This window comes from Piliocolobus tephrosceles, chromosome 2, assembly GCF_002776525.5.
Source record: "Piliocolobus tephrosceles isolate RC106 chromosome 2, ASM277652v3, whole genome shotgun sequence".
NCBI lineage: Eukaryota > Metazoa > Chordata > Mammalia > Primates > Cercopithecidae > Piliocolobus > Piliocolobus tephrosceles.
This window is the reverse complement of record NC_045435.1, coordinates 119,796,447-119,817,958: the sequence shown is the minus strand read 5'-3', so window position 1 is coordinate 119,817,958 and position 21,512 is coordinate 119,796,447. Positions and strand designations below refer to the sequence as shown.

The 21,512-nt window shown below is 35.9% G+C and overlaps 1 protein-coding gene across 2 annotated transcripts in view; it reads right to left on the bottom strand.

Moving 5' to 3' along the window:
- Nucleotides 1-21,512, bottom strand: part of WDR49 (WD repeat domain 49) — a 184,691-nt gene that overhangs the window by 52,466 nt on the left and 110,713 nt on the right. For both annotated transcript variants that reach the window (XM_031935245.1, XM_023213507.1), the window contains exons 11-15: nucleotides 10,981-11,111; nucleotides 7,090-7,188; nucleotides 5,370-5,534; nucleotides 3,075-3,262; nucleotides 1,854-2,051 (exon numbers count right to left, since the gene is read on the bottom strand). In XM_031935245.1, the coding sequence (XP_031791105.1) occupies nucleotides 1,854-2,051; nucleotides 3,075-3,262; nucleotides 5,370-5,534; nucleotides 7,090-7,188; nucleotides 10,981-11,111 (781 nt within the window). The remainder of the gene's footprint in view (nucleotides 1-1,853; nucleotides 2,052-3,074; nucleotides 3,263-5,369; nucleotides 5,535-7,089; nucleotides 7,189-10,980; nucleotides 11,112-21,512) is intronic.

Below are 21,512 nucleotides of genomic sequence, written 5' to 3'. Positions count from 1 at the left end.
AAGAAGAAGAAGAAGAAGAAGAAGAAGAAGAAGAAGAAGAAGAAGAAAAGAAGAAGAAGAAGAAGAAGAAGCACAAACAGAAGGAATTAGAAAACCGTTTTCCCCAGTTTTGCTAGCCTTCAATTTTTAAAACTGACCCAGCTCTGATGACTCTTCTCCTGTCTTGAACAGAAGGGAAAAAATAAAATTATTCACATGAGGGCTTTTTGGGTCTGAAGTCCTAAAAAAATGCAAGATTTCACAGAAACAACAAATAATATCAATAATATAAAAATAAGCAGTTTTGTAAGCACCCATTTCTGAATTAAAATAAAATTTAGCTACAGATTATGTTTGGTGGGTGAACTTTATATGGCACCTACACCTAGAATGGTGTTATTTCTTGGTTCAACCCCAGATGTCTGAGGAACTTCTTAGGTCACCCATTTGATGATGTTTCGTTTCTTTACCGTTGTTCAAACCTCCACCTCATTTGCCACAGCCTCCGTCAGCAATGCATGGCTTCTTCAGTGGCCCGAGGCAGGCTTCCACCTTCTTTCCTGTCCAGACTGCCAGCCATGTCCCACTCTGTCTCACTCATCACACACCCATATGAGTTCCCACTTAGCCGCTTTTTTTCCTGACTGAGAAAAATCTAGTGCTCGTCTTGTTTACAAAATACGAGAGATTGATACAGCTCCTGAGTGTTACATTGACACTCTCATTGTCCAGCCAATGTGGGTCCACCTCCTAGATGATTTTCTGATTTGCCAACACCCTCTGCATCCTAAAGGGTTGCTTAGAATTCTTTCCACACAGGTTGGCCTCATCAAACTGACTTTACAAATACAGCAACAACAAACTTTGTCTTCCAACACTAAAAGAATTGCCTACTCTCCAGAGTCAGATTGGCACCTGAGGCTCCTAAATAGAACCAAATCAGCTGGCCAAACAGAAATTGAGGCTTCACCTTAAACTTATACCAGGTTTGAATAGTACTGGTTGAAACCAGTCAAACATTTTTTGTCCCCAAAAGCACAAATGGAACAGGAAACGTTCCCAAGAAGGCAAAAGGATAAGAGAACAGAAAATATGAGACTAAATATTTCCTTTATTTCATGCCCCCTCCTTCCATTTCATTTCATAGGCAGGGACAAGTCAGATCTTGAGAAAGGGGTTAAAAATGTGAGCTCTAAAGTGACCCAACTTGAGTTAAAAGCAAAACTCTACCACGATTAGCTTCTGCGAGCTCAGGGGATTTATTCAAACTCTCTGTGCCTCTGTTTGCTCATTTGTAAAATGGGAATTGTGAGAGCTGCCCCCTCCTGAATTGAGCAATTGTGAAGATTAAATGAGTTAATTCTTGAAAAAAATCTTAGAACAGTGCCCCAGGTACACAAGAAAAACTCAGCAAATGTTAACTATTATTATTTGCGGCAGTAAACCAGAGAGTGAATAGGATGATTGTTTTTTTTTTTCCTAAAATTTTCTGCATTTGATTATTACGTTCTTAGTTAACAGTCATAATCATTTGTCTTTTTAGTAACACGATCATTTTATCCACGTTGAACTTTTACTAAATTTTGAAATTGAAGGAATTTATTTTAGAGGAGAATTTTTTCTCAGAAATCTTGGAATATTTTGAGCTGCACAGAGCTCCCATCTTTCCGTATCTCTGGTGTCTTCCGTTTGATGAAACTGTCTTGGTTAATGGAAAACAGGACAAAGTCGCCTGGAGCTACTGCTTCAGAAATGTTGTCAGTTCTTTCATGACTAATGAACATTAAACAGCTGATGAGATTCAAATAGAAATCAGCCCAAGTTAATACTAAATGTCAAGTAAATACTAGAATAATAAAGAGCAATATTTCTACCTGACCAAAGATCCAAACAGGAGCATTGCAGACACCAGTCACACAAATGCTGCAGTCTGCAGAGGAGGAGATAATCAGTAACTGACCACCCGGCTCACACATCTCTAAGGAACTTATCCGGTCCTCATGAGGTTGGAATGATCTTATCAGAGTTGGGGCCTTTGTGATTTTGTTCTTATTGGAATTAAGACAGTACTCCTGAATGAAAAGAAATACCAGAACTCTAAAAAATTCAAATATGAAATGATTACAATGACATAACACTTTTTTAAAAAGGCCGATTTTCAAACTCGGGAACAACAACCTGTGATCCAAATGCGAAAGCAAAGTTCATGATAAAAGAGGCTAGAAAATGAAATTACATTAAGAAAAAAAAGGTTTCTAACTTATCTGACTACTTGGGAAATACAAAAAAGAACTAGTGGGGAAGGAGGAAGGAAAGAAAAATATAAATAGTATAGCCAATTATTTGATAGAGATGAACTTTACCACATATATATGGCCACATATACAACTTTTAAATATTATTGGAAAATTGAGGAGGCAATCAGTGATAAAAAAAAAAAAAATCCCAAACTAACTCAGGGTAACCATAAGGTTAGATGAAGGAATAGTCCTCTAGTATTTAAATTACATTTATAGTCTCATTGCAAATAAGGTGTAGCCTCACCTCAGGCAACATAGTGAGACCCTGTCTCTACAAAAGATTAAATTAAATTAAATTAAAATAATTAGCTGGGCATAGTGGAACATGCCTGTAGTCCTAGCTACTCAGGAGCCTGAGGTGGGAGGATGGCTTGAGCCATGAGTTTGAAGTTGCAGAGAGCTATAATCATGCCACTGTACTCGAGTCTAGGTGACAGAGGGAGATCCTGTCTCAAAATAAATAGATAGATAAATAAATTAATTAATTAATTAAAAATAAGGTATATCCTAATTATTTACATTCAAATAATGCTGAAGTGCCTTACTAACAATATTGCATTTCTAAATTGGATGACTTACTTAACAGAAGGCTGTCAGTATTGAGAAAAATATGATTTTCCTCATTAATTATTTAAAATAAGTCTCTGCATGAAACTTGTAAATGTTTTATTTAAAACACTTAGACTAAACATTCTTTCCTTTGTTTAGGAGACAGACAAGACTTGATTCATAGTTACTTGCAACAAAGGGTCACCAAAAATCTTAAAGGTAATGTGACAATGTTTTTCAATTTACCTCTATATTCCAGATTTTCAACCATCCATCAAGATCTCCTGTGGTAAGGTATCGATTCATCTTATCAGTAGACATAATAATCGTTCCAGCTCCACTATGAGCCAAAAATTCAGCCAGAAGTTGCTTCTTATATATATCCCAAAATCTGACATAACCAGATCCTCCACATGATACCAGGTTAGCTCCTCCTAACATGTAAGGGAAAATCTAAATAGAAAACTGAACAACCCATGCCAGAAATAACTTCTTCAGTGACTTTCCCTGTGGAAAGCATATGATGTTGGAGAGGTGAGTAGTCCTGAGATCAATTCCCAGTACCACTTTAATTTTGTCAAATATAAAATGGAGGTAACACTATGATAACCTCACTGGTTTGTGTTGACTATTAAATGGCATAGGATATTGAAATGTCCCATTACATTTAGTTCCCTTTTTTTCATTCATTATTCTGATGTTTTGGGGGTTTTTATTTTTATTTATTTTTATTTTTATTTATTTATTTAGTTTGTTTGTTTGAGACAGAGTCTCGCTCTGTCGCCCAGGCTGGAGTGCAGTGGCGGGATCTCAGCTCACTGCAAGCTCCGCCTCCCGGGTTTATGCCATTCTCCTGCCTCAGCCTCCCGAATAGCTGGGACTACAGGCGTCCGCCACCTAGCCCGGCTAGTTTTTTGTATTTTTTAGTGGAGACGGGGTTTCACCCTGTTAGCCAGGATGGTCTGGATGTCCTGACCTCGTGATCCGCCCATCTCAGCCTCCCGAAGTGCTGGGATTACAGGCTTGAGCCACCGTGCCCGACCCAGGGGTTTTTAAAAGTTAGATAGAATTAATTTGTTTCCTCAGATAAACATGAACTATTAATTCCAACTTTATGATAATATTATTATTATATAAAATTCATCTTCCCTAATAACCCATTGGATATATACAGTGAAGTAAAAGTCTGCATGCACAGATTTGGTTGGAATATGTAGTGACAGCAGAATAGCTATTGACTTCTCCATTTGGCAGCATGCTTAGAATTCTATTTATGAGCTTTCTTTAAACGTTTTCATCAATAATTCATTGTAAACCCTTATAAAACCCTTTTTTGGTGAATGAGTCTAGAACTAACCTTTTCATTTTCCATTTGTATGTTTTGTTGAAGCACCTTACCTAAGTTATTCTTCTGTGGCAAGGTTCCTATTATTTGATAACTCTGTGAATGACTTCCAGTTTGCCTCACAAATGTACTGCCAATTAACAATCATATTTATTTAAGGTAGAAATAATAACACGTAGCTGCTTCAGTGAAAACAATCTGGGAATACTGATAACATTAAAATTAGTATTGAGGAAATGAGAGTAATTTCTGGATAATAATTCATATTTTGAGTATAAGCAAGTTCTAGAAAACAAAAAGTTTTAGAATCTAATTCTTTCAAAGATTATTCTAAACAACCCAGAATGTTTTTAAACTATACCTTTATTGATTCTTAATGATTAAAAATTTTATATGAAAATTATACAGATTTTTCATCTGTAAATTAAATATGGGAAACAATAAACATAATTCAGATATGTTCATTTCCTTTTCAAATCCACAATACACATGTCTAGATTTCAAATACACAATACATATGTGCATTATTCTCCAAGGCAGATTTTCATTTACGAAAGATGCAGGCTGCATCAACACCATGCTAATATTGCCACTGACAACAGGGAAAAAATTAAGCAAATGGTTATTTCATTTACATAATATCAAATAACTACAGTAAATCATAAAATAGCATTAATGTTAGTATACATCTCTGGAGAAGATATAATTAATACTTCAAAAAAGAAAAAAAGATGAGAACAGAGAAGAGAGCAGGCAGCTCTTATCCTAGGATTAGCAATTCTTTCAAATTCTGTTACTGTGCTTAACATCCACACTCCTCATTATTCTCTTCCAGCCTATTTTGATTAGGTACTCATATAGTCAGTCTCAGACTCAACTCTTCTGCTATATGTGGACTTAAGCTTTGACTCTGGCATACATCTTGCCCGTATTCAGTAATTTGTCAGAATTGTTCCCTTCCTGATCTTAACATACACAACACTGGATAAATTAGTAGTGGGGTGTAGTCTGACTCCTGCTCTTGAACCCATCCTCCTCAATTACAACTTCCTTTGCCATAGTCTGTGACCTCACATGACACACTCCTGACTGGTTAGATACATGCACTCAAATTCTACAAGATCTAGTAGAAATAAATTGGATTTTCTTTACTGCTCCCTTTCCAACTACATGTAAAATGTAAATATATATTTTACCTGTCACTGCAGTGTTTTTTCTTGCTTTGAGGAAGCAAAGCCTCGTAACAGCATTTTTGCCCTCAGTGTCAATCTCAAAGTTGTGGACTCCCATGGTAGATTGGTCTGCCATGGGGTGGGTGGAGTGGCTTCTCCCAGCACTGAGAAGTTTTTGAGGTTTTGTATCTGTGATGAAGACAAAGCCAGGTATTATTAATGAAGAAAAATATCTGCTTTGAAAACTAGTGCCTATGAAACAGCGGTTCGCCATCTATCACTATCTCTAATGACTCCAAGTCTCACAATAGACTTCTAGTCAACATCTATCAAGCCTTCTGATATTTCTTAACCGCAGCTTGAAGAACTGTTTGACTTTATTTTTGGTTTTCATGTTCCATACAAACTTGCTGTGTTTTCACTTGATATGAACTAAATAAGAACTTAATATTGGCATCAATGCTAACATCTTAGGGATCCTAATATGCTCAAGACAAATGTAATTCCGATATTGTGGCATTTTCAACTTATTAATCATTAAAATTAATCTTTAATTAAATGAGGCTTTTTAACAATACTATTTGTTAGTGAGTTACTCCGGAGAAAACATTTCTAGGCATACTTCAATGATCTAACGACATCATCTCCAGGCCACACTAGTAAAACCTGGGGATATTCGTCTCAGAATCTATGAACAGTCCGCCCATAATTTTGAAAAATCTATACAGACATATTTTCAAAATTCCAAAATAAGAAATCGATTGCAGTGCCTTTCATGTCTTTCAGAAATTTGACATCTATTCACTTTTCTCCTTAATTATCTCTCTGTGTATTCTAAAGCCCAGTGTAGAGGAAGAGGCAGAATTCCAACCCCCTCATGGTAAGTTCAAATGAATCCTAAAATGATTAGCTCTTAGTACATAAAGCAGGTCAGAGCTTTGTGTTTGCAGCCAAGTATCCCCTAAATCTCTCAAGTTTGTTTTCCTACTCTTAATAAAATAGCTTCTTAGCTTTCACCCAGAAAGAAAACTGCATCTGATGACCAGTCCATTCCTAAAGTTCAATTCAGCCTCTATGAGTTTATTCAGTTGAGACAACAGAACCTCACTGGGCCATGAGGAATGACATTTTCATTACCAAAATAAATTAGTCTAAAGAAAAACCTTCAGTATCTAAGGAAACTGAAATAAAATGTGAAAGGCAATTGTCAAGACATTTTACTTAAATATAAAATATTCATGTGCTCTGCTAAACTCCCATAAAATACAATATACTCCCATCTAATGTTCCTCATGGGCTTCTAAAGCAAGGAATAATTTAAGATTTCCAGGTGGCATAATATTTATTACAAGCTCTAGATTGAGTCTCAACAGTCTATCGAGTGAACATGAATTTCCATTTTCTTAGCAAAGGATACCTAACGTTCACTCTTAGGTAATTTGGCAAGGTTTATTGAAAAAAATAAACTAAATAAAAATGAGAGTCTTGCTCCCTGCTATCAGTAGTTCAGAAATGCCGATGTAGCATAAAGAGAAGAAATGGCATGCCATGGAGAATTTGCTAAGCCAAGTAAATCTCAAGATTCTCTTTAGCCACTTTGACAAGACAATGATATCCCTAATCTTTCGTGCTTATAGCCCATCACCTATAATTTAGGAGCAAGTTGCAGCAGGCACATGCATGAATAACTAGGCCTACAGTGATTTGACTAGCCATGTTATTTTAGTTTCAAACTCATGCTTACCTAATTTTGACTTTAGCAACCTCTGGTAATCAGGGTGAAGAACATGGTGAGCACTCTCTGTGCTATTGTTCCATAGAACAATTTCTCCATCATAACTCCCTACACAAGACAGGATGGAGAATATAAATTGCCAGGAGATTAAGATAGAAAATACGAGCAACAGCAATCAGAAGAAGTTATTAGCAATATATCTTACACAGAATATGGCACATAGTGGACACTCTATATTTTTAGAAACATGAATGATAATTGGTATTTGTATTAACTTTAGAGCTTACAATCCCCACAGTATAACCTGAGCATATGTGTGTAGAAATTACTGCTGTTTTCTTTTATCTTATGGTAATAAAGCATTCAGAACAGATGCTTTGCGGATAAAAAACTGGAGCTTGAGTCTTGGTTCTCTCACTGACTGTGTGACCTTGGACATGTTATTTAATTCTACTTGATGCTGCAATTTTCTCATCTATAAAAGAGAGTTAATAATTGTATTTATCTCCTAGGGTTATTGTAGAGAATGAAAATACTTACAGTAGCACTGAGCATATTGTAAGTACTGGAGAAAATGTTAATTACCATCATACTTTTTATTATTGGGTAAGGGCAAGTAAATCGAGTCCTCTTATGTTTCTGTTTCACACGTCCCTTCTTGTGTGTGCATGTGTGTGGATGGGTGTGTGTGTCTTCTCTTCATTCTTTCCCTCCTATATTTTTTATTGAATATTGTCTTCCACAATCCTAAAGTTTTTCCTACAGAAAGTCCTTCAGTACTCCTCTTCACAGAAAACAGAGAAAGGCCCAAATAGCCCAGAAGCCCAGTGAGGTGAAGTCTGAGCAACCATGTCCTGTGGAGGAACAAAGCAGCAATGCCCAGACCATTGTTCTCAGTGACTTACTGAGGACAGCTACCCACTGAGAAGAGTGTCTATGGCAAGGAGAGCAGAAGAGTTTGGGTGGGATGTACAAATGGTGACTTTTTTGGGAATAGGGGAGAGGAGAGAGAAATGCACACTAAACTCTGTCCTAGAAAAAGCAGTCTCTTTGGGAGGCCGAGGTGGGCAGATTAGGAGGTCAGGAATGTGAGACCAGCCTGGCCAATATGGTGAAACCCTGTCTCTACTAAAGATACAAAAAAAGCTTAGCTGGGCGTGGTGGCATGTGCCTGTAATCCCAGCTACTCGGAAGACTGAGGCAGGAGAAACACTTGAACCCTGGAGGCAGAGGTTGCAATGAGCCAAGATTGCACAATTGCACCCCAGCCTGGGCAACAGAGAAAGACTCCACTCCATCTCAAAAAAAAAAAAAAAAAAAGAAAGAGCAATCTGTGCAGCTCACAAATTGAACCAGGGGGATGGAGTTCAGCTGTCCATAGAAATATCCATCTTGTCTTATGCTTTACTAGCAGTGATTGACCAAATATTTCCACATAGGATTGATGGGAGGAGAATGAGTGAAGAGACTGTCAATCCACCAATACAATGGTATTTACTAATACTTTCACACTAACAACCACACCGTTTTACACTTCAGTGCCCACCACATTTCAGGATGTGATCCTCCCTGCAGGGGTGGCCTTCCAGTGACTGTAAAGCTAATTTATCTACAGAGTTGGTCTTACTAGAAAGTAATTTGGTTAGTCCTGAAAACAGGGAAACTTTAAATGTAGATAGATCAGTAAACCTCATATTGTAACACTTCATAGATATCCTGGATCTTTTCCTGGATAATTGATGACATTTTTGGTTCTATAAAAAAAAATTCAGCTGTCAAAATATGGACTTGAAAATTTCATGGTGCAATCTGTCTCTATAAATTGTATTCTTTGGCCAGAAATGATACAACAATTTTTCATTCTCTTTAATATGTCACATCAAAGCATGCCTATGAATCATTTTAAGAGCTTGGATTTGTAGACATTTTGTGAGGACAGACTTTTATCAACATTATCTGGGCTAAATTATGCCAAAGAGTTAATATGTTCACATTATGAAACATCTAAGTGCCACCAATGTGTGATTTGTACCCAACAGCCCTAATGCTGCTCCTGGAAAATGGACAATACAAATAAAAGCTAATGTTTATGGATGAGCTTATTGTGTGCTGAGAACTGTGTTAAACCCTTGCACAGATAATCTGAACTATAACCCAAAATATAGATATATTATTATCTGCCAGACAAAATTATGATTTAGAGTTTAAATAACTTGCTCATTATCAAGTTGTGGCAATTGGTAGAACCGTGATGGGAAATCAGACAGCCAGGCATAGGAGCCGATGATCAGAACTACCAATATATTTCCCTAGAAATAAGGACTAAGAAGAGCAAGCACTGCTTCTTCAAAAATCTATTCATGTTCAAAGGAAACAATCAACAAAGCAAAGAGACAACCTACAAAATGGGAGAAGATAGTTGCAAACTGTACATCTGATAGTATAAGGGGCTAGTATCCAAAATATATAAGAAAATCAAACAACTCTGCAACAAAGAAAACCTGATTTAAAAATGGACAAAAGACCTGAATAAACATTTCTGAAAAGAAGACATAACAAATGGCCAACAGACATACAAAAAAAAAGTCCAACATCACTGGTTATCAGGGAAATACAAATCAAAACAACCTGAGCAAGATATCACTTCACTCCAGTCAGAATGGATCCTGTCAAAAAATCAAAAGATAAAAGTATTGGCGAAGATATGGGGCAGAGGGAACACTTACATATGGCTGGTGAGAATGTAAATTAGTATAGCCTTTATGGAAAATGATATGGAGGAATTGAAAATAGAACTACCATATGATCCAGAAATTCCACTACTGGGTAAGGAAATGAAATCAGCATGTGGAAGAGATATCTGCACCCTTATGTTTATTGTAGCATTATTCACAATAGTCATGATATAAAATCAACCTAAATGTTCATCAATGAATAAATGAATAAGGAAAATGTGCTATATATACACAATGGAATAGTATTCAGCCACAAAAAGAACAAAATCTTGTCTTTTGCAGCAACGCGAATGAACCTCGTGGACATTATGTTAGGTGAAATAAGCCATGCATATAAAGACAAATATCACATGATATCACTCAGTTGTGGAATCTAAAATGTTATTCTCATAAAAGTAGAGAGTAGAATAGTGGATACCCGAGGATGGGGAGGGGAGAAGGGAGCAGGTGATGGTGAGAGATTGGTCAACAGGTAAAAAGCTACAGTTAGATGGGAGTTCTGGTGTTCTATTGCATAGTAGGATGACTAGAGTTGACAATAATGTATTGTATACTTCAAAATAGCTAGAAAAAAAGACTTTTTAATGTTCTCATCACTAAGATATGATATATGTGTAAGGTTATTAATACATTAATTACCATGATTTGATCATTGCACAATTTATACATGTATTGAAACATGTTGTGCCTCACAAATATGTACAATTATTAATATTATGTGTCAATCATAAGTTAAAAAGAAATATATGGCCGGGCACAGTGGCTCACGCCAGTAATCCCAGCACTTTGGGAGGCTGATGCAGGTGAATTGCTTGAGCTTAGGAGTTTGAGATCAGCCTGGACAACACAGTAAAAAACCCATCTCTACTAAAAATGCAAAAAATTGGCCAGGCATGGTGGGGCGCGCCTATGGTCCCAGCTACTCAGGAGGCTGAGGTGGGAGGATCACTTGAGCCTGGCAGACAGAGATTGCAATCAGCTGAGATCTGGCCACTGCACTCTAGCCTGGGCAATAGGTGAGACCCCATCTCAAAATACATATATATATATATATATACATATATATAAAACAACTGAGAAAAGGCTTTTTAAAAAGTGAGTGAGCCAAGACAAACCAAAACAAACCAAACTTCACCAATGATTGTCAAGTGAAATTTCAAATTACCTGTAACAACAGTTTGTGGAGGTAAAAACGCAGCACATAAGATGTCATCATGGTGCTGTATGCCGCCTTTCCATTCTTCAGGCTGGATGAAAAATTGATTGAAGTTTTGGGGTCGAAACACAGTAATAGCCCTAGCAAAAAGGATATAGAATTTAGCTGTGGATCTAAAATTGATGTAGATATTGAGTAGCCACTATCCACTTGAATGATGTGATTAGAGACTTCTAAAAGACTATGCTGCCCAAAATTTATCCCAACTTGACATCCGTAATACTGAGTTTCCCACACTGAACATTTTTATTACCTCATTAAATTATCTGGTAAATTATAAATTTTTGACAACAGAAGGTTAATTATCCTTTCACAATCATTAACAACAAACCATGTAACCATTTATCAGATTAATTGTCCATCACCATGACCCTAAAGCAAAGCTTCCCCACATGGGTATTATGAGATCACTGAGTTTTATAGCAATAACAATTAAAACAGGGGGCAGGCCTATGAACAAATAATGTTTTGTACTTCAAACAAAATCAATAAGATTTTTTTTCCATCAAAATTTCTCAGGACATTTAGCATTCCTTGTGGCATTTTCAAGACTTACCTAATCACAGAATCCATTCTCTTGGAATCTACAGCATCTTGAAGAACTATAATTTGTGGAACACACTTAGAAAATGCCACCCCAAAGAAGTGAGACATAGAACAGATACATTTTGAACAGAAAGAACAGTATTAGAGAGGTCAGTATCTTGGGGCACTGCTGATAAATTTCAGAATAGGACAGGATGGGCAAAGAATGAAATGCCTTGTGCCTGGTGGGGAAGGGAGGGGTGTAAAGATTCCATTTTTGGGGCATTAACACCACCCTGTTTTCACTTGCTGACCTGAGCTCTGGCCATCAGCATATGCTAAGCCTCTTGTTCCTTCTAGAGCCATCTAGATCTCAAGTGAGCATTTGCAACCATAGTTATGGGGTCTTTCAGCATCATTCTCTCTTCACCTTCCTGAGATCTTTTATTCCCACCACTCTAAAGGTTTCCTAGTTGTCCTACCAGTGTTACTCCTTAGCCTCAGAGTTTCCAGTGGCCTGCTTCTCTTCCTGCCTCCTGATCTTTCTTTCCCTACTCTATTTTCTATTCCCTTCTTTCTCTCACCCTTTTTAACATGTGGTATATATACACAATGGAACATTCCTTATCTTCATTCCTCCACTTCTGTCTATCCGCTCAAACTGGCTTAGAGATCTCATATATCACCATGAGTTCCAATGTCACTGCTATACAAATGGCTCTTAAATTATCTTCATTCATAATCTTTGCCAGAAATAGCTTCCATTTGCCAGTTGACAGTTCCATATAATGCTTCTATCAGCAAAAGATCTCAACATGTCAAAAATCCAAATTTGACATCTTCCCTCCATACCAGCCCTCTGTCTACAATCCCAAATATGGTTAATAGACTTAACATTCCAGCCTCTTTGGATGTCTTTCTTTTCCCCAGTCAAATTAAATACTTAGATTATATCTCTGCAATATGTTACATATTCGTTTCTTACTATTTTACTTCAAACAGTCAACGACAGCTTCCTGGTTCTGTGCTAACTACCTCATGGTTGAATGACTGTAATAGCCTACTGATTAATTTTACTGCTTCTAGTTTACCCATCTCTGGCACATTCTTCATCTGGCTACTAGATTAATTATTCTACTCTGGGGCATTTTCATTTATTCTGTAGGAATTTCTTATTTGCCACATGGAAGTCACAGTTCATAGTGATGCAGGGTACAGAGCCATCAGCATAAAATGACTAAAATTCAAGGTAAAATGTGGTAAGTGCTAAGGCAGTACTGATCAACTGCCATGAAAGGCCAGCGTAGAAATCAAAGAAGGCTGAGTTGAACACTGATATATGAACTGGATCATAAAATATGGGTAGGATTTGCAAGATGAAAACACTCTGGATGAAGAAAACAACATGATAAATGATAAGGCTAATGCCCCATTAGAAAACATTTGTTAGTTTTTCATTTCCTACATGATAAAATTCAAATGTGTAGATCTGTTACTTAAGACCCAATAATACATAGATCTAATCTATGTTTTCAGAATTATTTCTCTCTATTCTTCTACCCTTGCTTTTCAGTTATATGTGAATGTCCAATTAAATATTTGACAGAGGCACTGGAAGCCATAGGGTAAATATGGTATACCTTAAGTGTTAATTTTACTCAAAAAGTTTGAGGAAGAATAATTTTCTATTAAAATAAAGATAGATGAATTAATGCAAGAGAATGCAAAGTTCACCTGAATTTCAAAAAGGAATTCAAAGTTTTAAATTTATTTTTTGCTTGCAGTAGCTGTTAGGAGCTAAGTTTCTGAAGCACAACTTCTTGTCCAACCCAAACAATATTCTTAGTCTTTTCTAGGTACCTCTGACATTTCTGTCTGTTTTGTTTTGTTTTGTTTGCATTCATGGTATACTTTTTCATGCCTTTAGGAATTTCTTTTTACACACAGACTCACATGTACCTATCCACACACCAACTCTTTAAGGCCCATCTTATTCTGGTAGAATTCCTTAATAACTAGGATTAAAAGAAATAGTTCCTCTTCTGACCTCTTAACATCATTCACATTTAACTTACAACATTCAATGTTATATAGTTTCAGCTCCTTGGCTAAATTATAAATTCCTAGAAACCATGCATCTTGTCTTAATCTGTAACCCTACAGTAGCAAGCATAGTGACCTATACATATTGAGTGTTCAATAAATATCTGTCACATAAATGAAGAAGAAATTATCTGCGTAAATGTCACCTCCTCAGGCAAGCCTTCCCTGACCACCCTATCTGAAGACTCTCTGAGTCTCTCATCTCTTACTCTATTTTATTTTTTATAACACTTACCATTGTATGACACTGTGTTCTATATTTATTTGCTAATGTTCTATCTCTCCTACTACAAAGTAAGCTCTAGAGGATCAAGGACTTTGTTTTTTTTCTTCTACAACAGCAGCATCTAGAATAATACCTACACATGATAGGCATTTAATAAATATTTGCCAAATCAATGTACGAATTATCTTGTTTTAAATAATCAGATCCTTTGAATGAAGCAACAGGCTGCTGTAAATTCCATGGAACAGGCAAAAAACTGGTGCTTTCTTAAAAATGCTACCTCCTGGCTGGAGGCCAACAAACTCAGGACATTATAGCAACTCATGACAGAACAACCCTGCTCCAAGGGAGGAGAAAACAACAGCTAATCTCACTGCCTATAACATCCTGGCTAACCAGCGGTCCTGAGTCTGTCCATGTGACAACTTCACTGTTAGCATAATGAGCATTCAAGAAAGTCAGCACACTAAATATATCTACAAGGACTCTCACAGAGTCTACTTCACTCTCCTGACACCTCCACCAGAGCAGGTGCTGGAATCTATGGCTGAAACACCTAAAGATGGATCACATCAGAGGACTCTTTGCAGACACTCCCCAGCACCAGCCCAAAGGCTGGCAGTTCCACCGGGTGACTAGACCCAGAAGAGCAGCAACAATCACTCCAGTCTGGCTTGTAGGAAGCCCCATCCCTAGAGGAAGGGACAGTGGATCGCCCCATGCCATGAAACAAAAGAATCTGAACAGCAGCCCTTGAATTCTATATTTTTTCACTGAAATAGTCTACCTGAATGAGAAGGAATCCGAAAAGTAATTCTAGTAATATGACAAAACAAGATTCTATAACACCCCCAAAAGACCACACTAGCTCCCCAGCAATGAATCCAAACCAAGAAGAAATCTCTGAATTATCAAATAAACAATTCAGAAGGTGAATTATTAAGCTACTCCAGGATATACCAGAAAAGAGTGAAAAGCAATGAAAAGAAATGTTTAAAAATACAGGATATGGATGAAAAAAATGCTCCAGAGGAATAGATACCATAAAGAAAAAAAAATCACAACTTCTGAAAATGAAAGACACACTTAAAGATATACAAAATGCACTGGTAAGTTTCAAAAATAGAATCCAACAAGTAAAAGAAGGAACTTCAGAACTTGAAGATAAGGATTTCAAATCAACCAATCAGAAAAAGAAAAAATAATTTTTAAAAAATGAACAAAGCCTCCAAAAATTTGAGATTATGTTAAATGGACAAACCTAAGAATAATTCGTGTTCCTGAGGAAGAAGAGAAATCTAAAAGTTTAGAAAACTGCTTAGAGGGAATAATTGAGGGAAATTTTCATGACCTTTCTAGAGATCTAGACATTCAAATACAAGAAGCTCAAAGAACACCTGGGAAATTCATCACAAAAAGATCATCGCCCAGGCACATAATCATCAGGTTATCTAAAGTCAAACAAAGGAAAGAATCTTGAGGCCTATGACGCAAAAGCATCAGCTAATCTATAAAGAAAAACCTGTCAGATTAACAGTAGATTTCTCAGCAGAAACCCTACAAGCCAGAACGGATTGGGGTCCTATCTTTAGCCTCCTCAAACAAAGTAATTGCCAAGAATTTTGTATCCAGCAAAACTAAGCTTCATAAATGAAGGAGAAAGTCTTTTTCAGACAAAAAAAAAAAAAAAAAAAAAACACTGAGAGTTAACAACTACCAAGCCAGGACTACAAGAAATGCTAGAAGGAGTTCTAAATTTTGAAACAAAACCTCAAAATTCACCAAAGTAGAACCTCCTTAAAGCACAAATCTCACAGAGCCTGTGAAACAATAACACAGAGCCTGTGAAACAATAACACCGTGGAAAAAAAAAAAAAACAATGTATTCAGGCAAAACCTAGTGCAATGAATAAAACAGTACCTCACATCTCAATACTAACGTTGAATGTAAATGGCCTAAATGCTCTCTGCTTAAAAGATACAGAATGCCAGAATGGATGAAAATCCACCAATCAAGTATCTGCTATCTGCAAGAGACTCACCTAACATATAAGGACTCCTAAACTTAAGATAATGGAGTGGAAAAAGATATTCCATGCAAACGGACATGAAAAGCAAGCAGGAGTAGCTATTCTTATACCAGACAAAACAGACTTTGAAGCAACAATGGTTAGAAAAAGACAAACAAGAACATTATATAATGATTAGAAAAACAATCCAACAGGAAAATATCACAATTCTAAATACCTGTGCATCCAACATGAGAGCCCCCAAATTTATGAAACAATTATTACTAGACATAAGAAATGAGATACACGACAACACAGTAACAGTGGGGGACTTCAGTACTGCACTGACACTAATAAACAGGTTGTCCAAGACAGAAAATCAACAAAGAAACAGTCGGATTAAACCATACCCTAGAACAAATGGGCTCAACAGATATTTACAGAGCATCCTACCCAACAACTGTAGAATATACATCCTTTTCATCAGCACATGGAACATTCTCCAAGATACAACATATGATAGGTGACAAAACAGGTTTCAATAAATTTTATAAAATGCAAATTATATCAATAAATTTTAGAAAATTGAAATTATATCAAGTACCCTCTCAAACTACAGTGGAATAAAATTGGAAATTAGCTCCAAAAGGAACCCTGAAAACTATACAAATACATGAAAATTAAGTAATCTGCTCCTCAATGATCTTTGAGTCAACAATGAAATCAAGATGGAACTTTAGAAATTCTTTGAACTGAACAATAATAGTGACACAAATTTTCAAAACCTCTGGGATACAGCAAAAGTGGTGCTAAGAGGAAAGTTCATAGCATTAAATACCTATATCAAAAAGTCTGAAAGAACACAAATAGACAATATAAGGTCATACATCAAGGAACTAGAGAAACAAGAAAAAACCAAACCCATATCCAGCAGAAGAAAAAATATAACAAAGATCACAGAAAAATAAATGAAAAGGAAAAACAAAAAAAAAAATGCAAAAGATAAATGAAACATAAAGCTGTTTCTTTGAAAAGGTAAACAAAATTGGTGGACCATTAGTGAGATTAACCAAGAAAAGAAGAGAGAAGATCCATATAAGCTCAATTACAAATGAAATGGGAGATATTACAACTGATACCACAGAAATATGAAAGATCATTCAAGGCTACTATGAACACCTTTACACATCTAGAGGATTTGGACGCAAATTATTTCCTGTGCAAAGCCAAGAACGCTCTCAGGCTGAGCCCCAGTTTGGGAGCTTACTTACACTAAGACAAGTTGCAGAAACTGTAGCATGTCTTTTATTCTTGTGGTGTCTTACTAATATCAGTGTGTCAATCTTTCCTTATTGTATGTACTGATTTTAAAATCTAGAGGATTTGGACGCATTTCTGGAAATACACAACCCTCCTTGATTAAATCGGGAAGAAATACAAACTCTGAACAGACCAATAACAAGTAGTGAGACTAAGATGGTAATAAAGTTGCCAACAAGAAAAAAGTCCAGGACTGGATGAATTCACAGCTGAATTCTATCAGATAGTCAAAGAATAATTGATACCAATCTTACTGAAACTATTCCAAAAGATAGAGAAAGAGGATATCCTCCCTAAATCATTCTATGAAGCCAGTATCACCCTGATACCAAGAACAGGAAAGGATATAACAAAAAAAAAGAAAACTACAGACCAATAACCCCGATGAACATAGATGCGAAAATCCTGAACAAAATACTAGCCAACTAAATCCAACAGCATTTCATAAAGATAATCCAACATGATCAAGTGAGTTTCATACCAGGGATGCAGAAATGGTTTAACATACACAAATTAATAAATGTCATATATCACATAAACAGAATTTAAAACAAATATCACATGATTATCTCAATAGATGCAGAAAAGACATTTGACAAATCCAGCATCACTTTATGATTAAAATCCTCAGCAAAATCAGCATCGAAGGAACATACTTCAAAGTAATAAAAGCCACCTATGGCAAACCCACAGCCAACATTATATTGAATGGGGAAAAGTTGAAAGCGTTAACTCTGAGAATTGAAACAAGACAAAAATGTCCTCTTTCACCATGTCTATTCAACATAGTACTGGAAGATCTACCAGAGCAATCAGACAAGAGAAAGAAATAAAGGGCATCCAAATCAGTAAAGAGGAAGTCAAACTGTTGCTGTTTGCCAATGATATGATTGTATACCTAGAGAACCCTAATGACTCCTCTAGAAAACCCTAATGACTCCTTCAAATGCTCCTAGATCAGATAAATGAATTCAGTAAAGCTTCAGGATACAAAATCAATGTACACAAATCGGTAGCACTGCTATACACCAATGACAACCAAGCTGAGAATCAAATCAAGAGCTCAACCCCTTTTACAACAGCTGCAAAAAAAATAAAATAAATAAAGTACTTAGGAATATACCTGACCAAGGAGGTGAAAGATCTCTACAAAGAAAATTATAAAACACTGCTGAAAGAAATCATACCTGACGCAAACAAATGGAAACACATCCCATGCTCATGGATGAATAGAATCAATATTGCAAAAATGATCATACTGCCAAAAGCAATCTACACATTCAAGCAATTCCCATCAAAATACCATCATCATTCTTCACAGAATTAGAAAAAACAATCCTAAAATTCACATGGAACCTAAAAGCAGTCCATACAGACAAAGTAAAACTAAGCAAAAAGAACAAATCTGGAAGCATCTCATTACTTGATTTCAACCTATACTACAAGGGTATAGCTACCAAAACAAGATGGTACATAGACCAGTGGGACATAGACTGGTGGGACATAGGCACAAAAAGGCCCATAGACCAGTGGGGCAAAAATAGAGAACCCAGAAATAAAACCAAATACTTAAAGTCAACTGATCTTTGACAAAGCAAACAAAAGCATAAAGTAGATAAAGGACATCCTATTCAACAAATGGTGCTAGGATAATTGGCAAGCCACATGTAGAATGAAGCTGGATCCTTGCCTCTTTCTTACCTTACAGAAAAACCAAGGCAAGATGGATCAAAGACTTAAATCTAAGACCTGAAACCACACAAATTCTGTAAGAACATAGGAAAATCTCGTATAGACATTGACTTAGGCAAAGAGTTGATAACCAAGAACCCAAAATCAAATGCAACAAAAGCAAAAAATAGATGGGACCCAATTAAACTAAAATGCTTCTGCACAGCAAAAGACATTATCAGCAGAGTAAACAGACAATCCATAGAGTGGGAGAAAATCTTTGCAAACTATGCTTTCAACAAAGAACTAATATCCAGAATCTGCAAGAACTCAAACAAATCACCAAGAAAAAAAAAATTACAAAGAATCCCACCAAATGTAGGCAAAGGACATAAATAGAAAATTTTTAAAAGAACATATGCAGATGGCCAACAAACATATGAAAAAATGCTCAACATCACTAATTATCAGGGAAATGCAAATCCAAACCGCAATGAGATACCGCCTTACTTCTGCAAGAATGGCCATAATCAAAAGCAAAATATAATACATGTTGGCATGGACGTGGTGCAAAGGGAACACTTTTAAACTGCTGGTGGGAACGTAAACTAGAACAACACTATGGAAAACAGTATGAAGACTTCTTAAAGAACTAAAACTAGATCTACCATTTGATCCAGCAATCTCACTATCGGGTATCTCCCCAGACAAAAAGAAGTCATTATATGAAAAAGACACATGCACACACATGTTTACAGTAGCACAATTAATGACTGCAAAAATATGGAACCAGCCCAAAGGTCCATCAATCAATAAGTGGTTAAAGAAAATGTGTGTATATATATATTCACCCTGGAATACTACTGAAATAATGACATTCATAGCAACCAGGATGGAGTTAGAGACCATTATTCTCAGTGAAGTAACTCAGGAATGAAAAAATCAAACATTGTATATTCTCACTTATAAGTGGAAGGTAAGCTATCAGGATGCAAGGGCATAAGAACGATATAATGGACTTTGGGTACTTGCGGGGAAGGGGGGAAGGGGAGTGAGGAATAAAAGACTGCACACTGGGAACAGTGAACACTGCTTGGGTGATGGGTACGCCAAAATCTCAGAAATCACCACTGAATAAATTTTCCATGCAACCAAACACCACCTGTTCCCCCAAAACTATTGAAATAAAAATAAAAAACAAACAAATAAATAAATAAATGTAATATTAATAGCTATATTATTTTAATATTATTAATAAGGCTTCACAAGATAAAGTAACACAAGGTAACTTGAAATTCTGAAATTGCAGTTTAATCTCATAGTAGCTTTATGTGTATGTATTTTTGATTTTCCCTTTTCCTCCTGGTAAGTTTGGTTGAAGAGATTACCCTTTGAGGAGGGAGACAGTGAAGTGGCAATGGCAGATAGAAGGTCAATCTTACATATTTTGCATTATCTCTCAAGAAAAATTCAATGTCTAATGTCTTTTTGCCAAGATATTCATATCAAATTGACATACTAGGTATAGTCAGAGAATAACACCCAAAAGCACAAAACCCCTAAAAAAAAGTCTTTCTGATATTTGACCTTGTGTGTCAAAATGTTGAAAAACTAGTTAGCTACCACTTTCCCCTTGAAACTGAACCTGAAACTTTCATTTGAAATGACAGTTGTCCTTAAAATAATTTAAGAATCTACACTGCAGCTCTTACTTTTTCTATGTCAAAGATAACTGTTTTTAAGTTTATACTTTTGCCAAGTAAAATTAAAGTTCAGAATGAGCCAATTTTAAGGCCATTTTAGGAATCTGAGAGACTTCTTTTTCTGGCATTGAAGGAGTTTACTAGTTCCAGTACACATTCCACATTTGCAAACCTGAGAGTATCACAAGTACTGCTACTGAATGATTGTATCATCTTGTGAAAATGAATCACGTCTCTAATTTAGAATTTAGATATGATGACCAAGTCTGTGAGAACAAAATTAGTTTACCTTCAAGTGCAAAAAAAAAAAAAGAATACAAAAAGAAAAATGTTTAAAACCATCTTTTTTCTAGGATGAATGAGCTAGGCAAATAACTTTTTAACCCAAGCTTATCATGTAAAAATTGTCATGGAGAGAACACAAGAATTCAATTAACTACTTGTTCCCTCAGAAGTTAATTGTTGTTAGTCCTATTGTCATGTCTTTTTAATGCCTGTTTTTCAATTCATTGCTTTTTAGACTTAAAAAGGGTATCTCAAAGACAGAGAATTCATTTGATATAAATCAGCTTATTTTTAGTCATTTTCCTATTTTCCTAAAATTTGTAAAGTCAAATTTTGAATACTAGAATAAGTATAAATTATATGTAAGAATTATTTGTGAATTTCAAAAATACCTGCCCCCTCTTTCCCTCCAATATGGTTATTCTAAAATAAATTACAACTTTGGAATATTCCATTCTGATTCTTATCCTAATAATGGAAACCAATTGAGTCATATAGAGCTATAGTTTCTTAGTAAGGCAATTATTAAGAATGTAATATCTTGTGATATATAAGTTTTATTTTTGAGTAACTTCAAATATTTTGTCTCGTTTCACTTAAAAATACTTTTAAAAATCAAATTATATCAATAGCTATTTA